Here is a 10340-nt window from a genome sequence, read left to right as displayed (position 1 = left end):
TGTTTTATTCTTTATTTTCATTTAAAGGCTTTTTAATTACCTGGGTTTCGACATTTTGCTGAGTCTGCTCTCCTGTAACATACAAACACATTACACTTAAATACTACTCGGATGGTTATGTTTATGATACAGTATTTGGATATCCAAATATTCACAGTGCAGAATAGAGGCATATAAATGAATCCTTGAACGCTATCATTGTAGCATTTAAAATGCATTGGACCGAGTGTGTTAATAGAAATTCGAAAGATTTTCCTCCCCGGAAGACAATTTAGTTCCCGCATGCTGGAGCCTGTTACACCAAGAATAGTGGACACTGAGTCAAAATTTAATTAAGGGAAGAACTGAAAGGGGCAGAGTGTTGTGTGGAATTTCAGCACAATGTCACATTGGTAATGGATGTCACAGGATGGTGACATCATAAGGAGGACTGCAAAGCCTCTAGCACAAAATGAGCTTGCACATTTTAATGTAAAAGACGTTTTTCCTATAATGTAATATGAATCTCAAAATATACAGATATCCCGTTCTTAATTAGGCATGCTTTTATGCCAACCAAAAATGAATACCTGTTATTTTCAGTTAATTGATAGTGTAGGGATCCACTTGGCTGACTGCATCGTAATACTGACCGGCTGAATAAATAAATGCTTTTCGATTAGACTTTTGAATTAACCCTCTTTATCCACCTGTTGCCACTTTTACAGTGCAACAGAATAATCAAATGCTTGGATGTCACTCTGAATCAGTAAATTTGCGAATAAAGGTGGAGCACATGTTTTCAGTGAATTTACTTTTTATCCGGAACGGTGGTGTGGCGTGAGGTATTCTAATTTAAAATGTGTTGTTTGGTTATCAAATTGGAATGGGGCAAATTTTAAGGAACCAAGTCAAGAAACCACACTACAGTAGATTTGAACGCGTCATTTTAAAGAGTACACGTAATGTACCGATTGAGTTGAGGCGAATCCGAGTTTGTGATTGGTCGAGGTGTAATCAGATACCCGGAAGTGATGCTTGGTGGATTAAAACACGCAGTAGTCGGCCGGGTGCTGGTGCAACCTTTTCCCACAGATGTGCGATTGGTAATTCCTGTCGGGTACCTGAATACAATCTGCCCCAAATTTTAGATTTAATTGGAAGAAGCAAAGTATTCCGACTGTTAAGAGTAAATTTTTATGTCACGTAGACGTGTTACATGGTATAAACGCACTGGCTGTAATTGGAGGCAACGCCGATAGGATTATAGTCGTTGTAGTCATCCGCCACGGTGATTTGATTACTGGAGAAGTTTACCTATACCTGTGGAATAATGAGGGTGAACATTACAAGTGTATAGCAGATCATCACCATGGATCATCGACGGAAAAAGAAGTTGACCTTTTTCACTATCGGACTTATATTTCTGTTGAGCGGTGTGGAATATGGTAACGATCTCTTTGTGTGATGTAATGCTATCTTGCATACAAAGTCTTTTATGTTTTCGTACTTGAGGATATTTTAGCCATTATCTTGACCTGGAGTTAATCACATTGAACCAGCTGTTTTTATACATTGTGTTTATACATAAAATGTGGAATATTTTAATAGCCAGGGTGATTGCTTTATTCTATATAAATATTTACAGTTATGTGCATCCTAACATAACAGCCGAGAAAATATGATCAATTTCAATTTACTGTTAACATGTTGACAACATTTTTATGCAGGTGTATTTTTTTTAAAACAGCCGGAGACTGTACGTTAACATTTTAGGTTAATGTCTGAACTAGGAAAACGAACGTGTTCTTATTTAAGTGGTCGGAGACGTTATATTAACATTTTATCTAACTGCATAAAAGGAAAACATTCGTGCATATTCTTAGTTTTTTATTCAGCTTGCATGGAAACGCAAGTGTGAGCCTCATCTTAAATAGACTTTACAATGTTGTAGCAATTTATTTTGATTTTGATTTGTTCCTAAGAATACCATAGATTTACTACATTTATTACGTATTTAGCCTGTCAGTATTCTCACGCTCTAAATAAAATAGAATAAATAAATAGAATATAACACACGTTGTAACTCATCACTTAACTAGTCTCACATAAAGCCACCATTGTCAGGTAGATGTGACAATGGCCTTCATTACATGAAAACAAATGTCTACAAATTTCGTCCTAGTCTGCCCAATTTGAGTTCATTGTGTGGACACCCATTTGGGAAATGTGAATTTTGTCAGCGAACCGCTTTATCCAAATAATAAAGTAGGCAATAAAACAAACAAAACAAAAATAGAGCTATCAGGGCAGTAATAATGAACCATTAATTAATCAATAGACTTACATTAGGAGCATAGTATATATTAGATGAGGTGGAAGAATAATTACGATGAACCATAAGAGACATTTACAATCATAAGAATTTATCAAATTTTGGTAATAATAACAATCATGTCAATAGAATGCCCAAACTCCCTAAATCATCTTTGATTAAAACGATAATAATACTGCAAATGTTGTGTATCTGTGGTTCCAAGTACATCTTTTTCATCTTTGTCGCCAGCTGTGATTCTGCCCACTATATGGAGGTATTTGCAAACATTAGAGGCACCATCATACTTCCTGGGTATGACCCTATCAGCATTCAGCTTGAGCGGCCTTCTGTCGGGCCCGCTGTTTGGCCACTGGTCTGACAGAACCCGAACAACTAAGAAAATTATCTTGTTTGCCAACCTTTTTGAGATTGTGGGTGAGTTCACACTTCTTATGCACTCAGGTCACTGACTTGCTTTTGCTTGTAAAAAGCAAACTTTATTCTTATTCATTATTCAACCGTTCCCTTCTTTTGTCCGTTCAGGTAACTTCATGTACTTTATGGGCTTTTCCAAGTGGCTCCTACTGTCGAGCAGACTGGTGGCGGGTAAGGCCATGTGATGCATTTACATGACACATTGTCATTGTTTCTGCACTTTTAAAAGATGTTACAGTACTTTGCACAGTACTCAGTACTAAGTAATTCGAAGAGCCATTACTCATGAGCTATATACTTCTAAGGCTTTGTCAAGATTTACTACACGCCAATTTTAGTCTATTCATTGAATGATTGTCAAAATACTTTGGGGTTAAAGTAATGGCCGAGTAATAGTTAATATATTTTGGACATTTCAATTGTTTTCACATTATTACATGAAAACAAAAGTGTATTTGTATAGGAAAACGATACAGTGGGATTGTGCCAAGTCTTAATGGAGGTGCTGTTAACCCTTTACTGGGCACAGTAGCCGCTTTCAGACGATAGTCTAAACAAGCAAAAATGACGTTTATTAGGCACAGGTTTTTCTATACTGAAGCCCTAAACAGGTTAGAATTTTCAGGATTTTAGAGAAATGGAGAGGTACATTAGAATTTAAGCAGTGGCCGTTACGGACACATTCGACCATTTTGCCTGTTCATACTATCGGCTGAAAGGGGCCGCTGTGGCCAATAAAGGGTTAAATAAGCAATTACTATTTACACAGTTTTAGTTTGCTCTTTAAAAGCGTACATTTTTTCATGTTTACAAATATGTATAATGTAACTTTATTGTATTGTTATGATACATATAGCGCTCTGCCTTATTGGCCAGATACCCTTGAACAAATTCCTGTGTCAATATACTGTACCTATTCCCGGCTGTATGTGAAACTTGTTATGCAAGCGCCTACTAGAATATAAAACGGGTTTCTGACCCATCAGGTTTTGTTGCGCAAGTCTAAGTTGTTGAAGTCTATTTACATATCAATATGTAACCTAGTTTTGTTTGCCTCCAAGGATTGTCTGTAATGGATTGTAAGAATAAGTGTTCCAAAATGCTTGAAGTTACCTCATATTTATTCAAGCCTTCATCTTAACGTTATTGAGTACCAGTACTACAAATCCATCTCCTTCTATTAAGCTTGAGCATTTTAATTTTTTTTTCAGGCATTGGCACAGGCGCTGGCTCATCCATCTTTGGTTTCCTGACCAGAAGCACAGCCCCAGAAGATCGCTCCACTGTGTTCGCGGCTGTCATGGTCTGTCGACAAGTGGGCCTTCTGATTGGTGGGTGTTCTCATTCTATATAAAATGAATTTATCAGGATGGATCCTTTTTCCATTTTTTGGAGAAGTAGGGCTGGGATAGATAGGTTCCGGTCCACTGGTGACCACTTACAGAATAAGCTTTAGGAAATGGATTGATAGATCACCCGTCTCTGTTATAATGACTACAATCATTTTTTAATTGTTTTTCCAATGCATAATCCCCCCTGCTTAGCTAAACCTAAGGCTTAAACATACTGATTCCATTGTGCTGACTTGAGGCCTGTTTACCACATTTTACATGTGCCTTTGACGTAGGTCCAGCATTTAACATCTTCCTGAGACTATGTGATTTCCATCTGGGTCCTTTTGTGGTCAATACATTCACTGCGCCAGGGGTAAGGAGTCAACAATTGTCTAGAGCAAATATTTTAATTAAATATGTTTCTCATTTTTGTAGTATAGTAGTTTGAGCCTGCTCAATCATACTTCTGAGGTTTTTTTTTTTTAGGTTTTTTTTTTTTAAATACCCACAGTCACATTTTAGTCACTCTGCATGTGACAGTTCAGTTGTACTTAATAGAAAATCTTAACGGTTTTGGTGACATAATTGTTTTGCACTTACAAATAACTCATAATCAGTTCATTCATAGTAACTCATAATAAATTACATAATTTTGACAAAATAGTACCATGTTTCAAATAGAATTGCCTTAAATATCAAAAAAGTGAAACCAAAATGTGATGAACCACATGACTGGTATGCTAGCATCCATCCATTAATTGAGCTTTCTTTTAAGCAAAACTATAAAGTGTATGTATTCTTCTTCTTTTTTTCTGTGATAATAATGATAGGTCCAAAATGCTACATTTCCCATAAAGACACTCGCCAGACTAAAATCCAGGCATGTTCACAACGTAACAATAGCTAACACACATAAGCTCGGAATGTGTGTAAAATTTAAACCGATAACAATCCTTTAGACGTTAGCATCAATCATTCGAGCTCCGTTTTGCTGAAATATCTTGCGATGAGCACACAATAACTTTGACGGAATACCTGTGAATGCTTTTCAGGCCATGTGGTCCTGTCAACAAAATATTACACTTTGTCTCATTATGACTTAACCGTCACAGAGATATGATTGCCATGAACGAACAAAATCATTTAGGCATTTTGATTAAAAACAATACTAACTGCAAAAAATAAATTCAATCGAACACGTTGAAAAAAATATCGCAAATGGTAAATACTCCTTTTGTGTAACTTTTTTATGTTTTCTTTTTGTTCCCTCTAGTTATTCATGTGCTTTTTGTGGATTCTTCTCCAATTTGCTGTGGTCTTCATGTATTGGGACCTGCCATCTCTTGAGAGGGGGAAGGAGACTCCTAAAACCGAATGCAGTGACATTAAGGATACACATAGAACTGAGGAAGAGCGAGAGGAAGCTGAGGATGAGGAAGTTGAGGAGATAAAGCCACTAATGCAATCTCAGGAACTGGTTGGCTCCTATGGCTCTGTGGCTGCCAAGAATTCGCACAGAAATCACACGATTGCAACTTCTGATGCAACTTTGGATCAAATTTCGCCCTCTCCTGAGCTATCAGTGTCCCATGAGTCCTCCAATCCCTTCAAAAATTTCAGTCTCTCACGAGGTAGGTGGCTTGGATGGTATAGCGTGTATAAGGTCCACGTGGACATGGATTTTTATTTTTATTTTTTTCCCATGGTTTTTCGCTATCGTTGACTGAGCAGAGTTCCTGAGAGAGGAGGTGGTTGTGTTGCTGGCTGCTCAATTCATCACCCTCTTTAATCAAACAGCTTTGGAGGTACAATACATACACAATTTTTTATTTGAATGAAAACATCAATCTCTTATAGTGTGTAATGAGCATAATGTGGCTTTTTTACTTTGTGTTTATGCATGTTTATAATTAAGCCACTTGTTTTTCAGACCATGGTGACACCACTGACCCAAAAGTACTTTAATTATGGGGAGTTGGAAAACAGTCTGATGTACTGTCTCTGCGGCGTAGAAGTGATTGCCGGCTTCCTATTTGTGCGCTGGCTGAGTCGGCGAGTTGCTGAGCGAGTGATTCTAGCTGTTGGCCTTAGCATTTGCAACATTTCCTGTGTCTGGTGCCTCATCTTCCTGGCGAACCCAATTGGTCAGTCTGAGTTTCGGCTCATGTCTAATGTTACTCTCAACACAGTGCGCGGTGTTACTTGTTGAGAAATATTTTTTTCTTCGGAATTAAAGCATGGACAAAAAGCAATGAAAGCTTCTGATGATTCTGTGAATTAGGTTTGTGCTAGTAAACTTATAACAGCAAACTTTGATCAAGTAAGGTTTATTCAAGTAAATGTTCACAACTTGTTTGGGAATTGTCTTAAAAATGTCTTGGTCTAAATTTAAAGAAACGATTACTTAGGTTCACCTGCGAAAATGGCTTACCTCCTAAAAACTTGCCAGCCATGAACCTATTCTGATCATGTCTTTTTGTAGGTGGGTTCCCATGGCAGCTGGCAGAGTTTGTCATAGGCGTGTTTCTGCAGGTTCTGGGTCTACCATTCGTCGCTGTAGCCCAGGTTTCTCTCTTCTCCAAAGTTACCTCTGAAAAAACACAAGGTAAGAAACTGCAGCTTAAAATGTGTTTGTAGTACAACATTTGCTGAAAATCAGATGTGACCCTAAAAGATCAGAATATGTGTTATAGAATGTGGATGGATGCCGCTGAATTAAAAAAAACTCTTTTTTAACAGACAATCTCATAATGTTCTGTTATATTATAACAGAATATTATGAGATTGTCTGATAAAAACAGTTATAACAACGTACATTTTCCGCAAAGCACACATATTGTTTGCCCTAATTGGTATCTATAAGAAGAAGTGTTGTTTGCCTTGCAGGTTTCAGTCAGGGGGTGCGTCGCTCAGTCGGCGGTCTCGCGACCATTCTGGGCCCGCTGTGGGCTGGTGGCCTCACTGACAACATGTATATTATGATGGGTGTGATGATGGTGCTGCTGGCCCTCCTAACGGTAAGCAGCGGACGGGAAAAGCAAAGGAAGAATGTTTCTGAATTCTCAAAAAGAAAATAATCATGAAGATGAGAAAATAGTGGCCAGGCTACTGTTTTGAAAAATTAAAATAAAGCATCTTTTATGACTTTACCATTGTTTTTCTGTAGATGATGCTGGCCTTCTCCTACAAGCGGTTGGTTGAACCTGCTCAAGTAGAAGAAGCGGAAAGCGGAGTGCACTGTTAATCAATCTGGTAAGGTTGACAGCAGTAAGTTGTGGGTAAATATACTATATTATAGGGTGTTGGTACTTTTTTTTTCTTCAGGGAATTTAAAATGTGATGTCGTTAGAATTAGAAAGCACGGTCTTAGGTAATGGGTTCTAAGACAGGGTAATAAACCCAAACAGAAGGAAACGCATCCCTGAAAAATAACACATGGGACTATTCCAAATGATTGCACATTTAATATTTTGTTTGTTTTTTTCATAAGACAGAGATGCAAATGAAAGTCACAATGATTTTCAAATCATCAATTAACAATAATTCAAATGTTTGACCAAAATGGTGACGGGTGGTTAGCTCATTAATGCTTGAAATATTAACAACTGTAATGCAGTTTTCAGTCAACTGCAGTAATTTTGTCTGCCATTTATCTGCCATTTTTATAATAGTTTGATTGTGAAGATGGCTCAAATTGTTAAATCCATTTGATCTAATCCAATTCCACTCCCCCCCTCCAAGGCACACAAATGAAGATTGAAGAACTGGTCTGGTGAATATGTACATTTCCCATGGAAATAAGGAATCCACGTGTGGCATATGTGTCCCGCTTGTCATCTAATATATGCTTCAGAACTGACAATATTTTTGCATTTATATTATTGATTAAATATGTATACTGCAATATAGAATTGCACTGAATCAAACAAGTTCCAGTTTTATGTACCTGCCATTTAATTGTTGATTCAGCTAATGTTATGCTAATGTTATACTGTTTATAAGATGCTTTTTTGCTTTCAAGGCTGCACAAGAGTTCAGCTCATTGCGTAGTACTTACACTTACCACTTGAGGGCACACTTAGACTTCTAAACTGCATGACCATTGAACTTAGTCGTCTTCCAAGCAAGGCTGTCAGGGTCCAGGGAACTACTGTACATCATTTGTGATCAAACATTGATTTGTGACAAGCGTATTCATTTAAACGTGTTCCTGAGTTCAGGTAATTGCCAAAATAAGCATTTTAACCACAATAATAATATTTTTTATTTAAGTTTTAACAAATCCCCATATAAAAAGCAGAGAAAATGATATGTTTTTAGGCCAAAGATATCATTTCCATATAGAAATTGTGAGTTGGGGAAATCATGTTGGTATATTGTGTGGATATCTTATCAAACACTATTTGCCCTTAATGTTTTTTTTTTTTACTTTTAATGAAACACATAGTATTAAACTCTATATGTCAACTCAGTGTGTCCTTTATTTCAATTAAGTCTATTTATTTCAATTATTCATATGGAACAAAAAAAGATTGCTGCTCTAACTATTTATGAACAAATAGTTCTGAAAGTTATTAGAAGTAAATTAATTTAATAGCCCTAGAGTTTAGTGCATACTTCTTTTTATCGATCACTATCTCTAGTTTTGTTTATAATTTACAAATAAAAATCAGATGTATATTAAAGGGACAATGTGGAATTAGAATTGTTTTCATTACAGACGATAGGTGGTGCTGCATTTACCATTGTCTGTAGCTTTAACAAACAACAGCCTCCAGAGGAGTGCCGCCCCCATGTAATATAATTTTATGATAACTAGACCTACAATTATATTTCAAATATACTGTTGTTCGTTAAGAACACATTTATTTGCAAGTTTTTGAAATTTAGAATCATTTATTCTTTTTTTTTTAATGAAAAACGGTCTAAATCTTACACATTATCCCTTTAAAGGAAAAAAAAATAATTACAAAATCCTCATGCATATTATTTGAGTTCATAATAAACTATTTATATTTGTATTCTGATTTCACATAAATGATTGCATTTCCTGATGATACATATTGAATGCAAATTACACACGCACACAGCCATTCATAAAAAGTAATGAAACATGAGTAATTATCAGTACTGTTCATGTAGGACACCTGTGGCACAACCGATCGTAATAATATTTACATTGAATGCAAACTGAGTTTTTAGTCAAACAATATTGCACTTGAACGACAGTAGCTGAAAGTCCGCTAGGTGTCATCGCTGCATCGGAACTAGGAAGGGTGACAAGCTGAGGCGTTTCTCGCCCGTGACGTCACACCGCTTGCCTGATGACATAGTGGCGAGGGGGCGTGGCTTCAACCATGAACTCCAGTTGAACTTGTTTTATGTAGGACGGCGTGGACTCTAAAATGTCACAAGGCCAGATACAAAGATATTTTGAGCTTTTACCTCTTCTTGCCCCCCTTTTCCGAAAGCGGTCACATCCACAGCCGCACACACACAACCCCAATCACACTTGGCCTGCAGCGGCAATCTGACCGAACAGCGACCCCGCATATCAGGGTCAGAGGTGTAGAACATTTTGAGTGTCATATCAACAGTAGTCAGGGTATGTTTGGTTCCTTCTTTCCAGCCAATCACAGGGATAGTTTCAGTCATATAAGTGCAGGATCGAAAATGATAACAGACGTGAACTTTTAGTGAACTGTGTTTTTCTCTCGAAAGGGCAATGAGGCCATGTAGAGCTTAAGCATTTTATTTTTTGTTTATGTGTGTGTGTGTACCTTCTGGGATTCATTAATGATTTGGCTGGGATACATTTAGATGATGTGTTGTCTGTGACACTGACATGGCTTAGCTTCACATTTCCATGTTTAGAACCATACAGCATTGTGATTTCACTCCATTTTCACCTTTTTCCGCTGCACTGCTGCATGCACTCGCCAAGAAGTTTATAGTTCAGAAAGGGTACACTTTACAAGACTTTCATAACACTAACCAAGATGAGTAATAAAACGTATACTCTAAAGTTTGTGAAATATTTAGTTGTGCACTCGTGTCACACATTTTTTTTGCAGAGGTGTTCCATTACACAGTCAAATCAAAATGGTGGCACCGACAGGAACCTGTGAAAGGACGTGAGTGTCCTCACGATGGACCGGCTTTTAAAACCGTTTAAATGAATAAAACATGTGTCACTCTGAAAAGGCGCGGTGTGTTGAAAACAAGATGCTTATGTGTCTTCAAAGAGTTGTTCAGAAGAGCAGCAAAATTATCAG

The 10340-nt window shown here is 37.2% G+C and overlaps 1 protein-coding gene across 1 annotated transcript; it reads left to right on the top strand.

The window, feature by feature from the left end:
- The first annotated feature begins 1011 nt into the window (after positions 1 to 1011).
- mfsd8l1 (major facilitator superfamily domain containing 8-like 1) lies at positions 1012 to 8532 on the top strand. Its single transcript, XM_088426619.1, has 12 exons — positions 1012 to 1427; positions 2546 to 2731; positions 2840 to 2902; positions 3943 to 4062; positions 4359 to 4438; positions 5339 to 5696; positions 5797 to 5870; positions 5996 to 6209; positions 6548 to 6670; positions 6952 to 7082; positions 7232 to 7317; positions 7807 to 8532. Exons 1-11 carry the CDS (start codon positions 1352 to 1354, stop codon positions 7307 to 7309), a joined length of 1503 nt encoding a protein of 500 aa, XP_088282745.1. The 5' UTR covers positions 1012 to 1351; the 3' UTR covers positions 7310 to 7317; positions 7807 to 8532.
- The last annotated feature ends 1808 nt before the right edge of the window (positions 8533 to 10340 follow it).

This window comes from Hippichthys cyanospilos, chromosome 10 (assembly GCF_059441005.1).
Source record: "Hippichthys cyanospilos isolate Australia breed blue-spotted pipefish chromosome 10, RoL_Hcya_1.0, whole genome shotgun sequence".
Lineage (NCBI taxonomy): Eukaryota > Metazoa > Chordata > Actinopteri > Syngnathiformes > Syngnathidae > Hippichthys > Hippichthys cyanospilos.
Note: the sequence above shows the minus strand (reverse complement) of the source record. Positions and strands in the feature narration are given on the sequence as shown.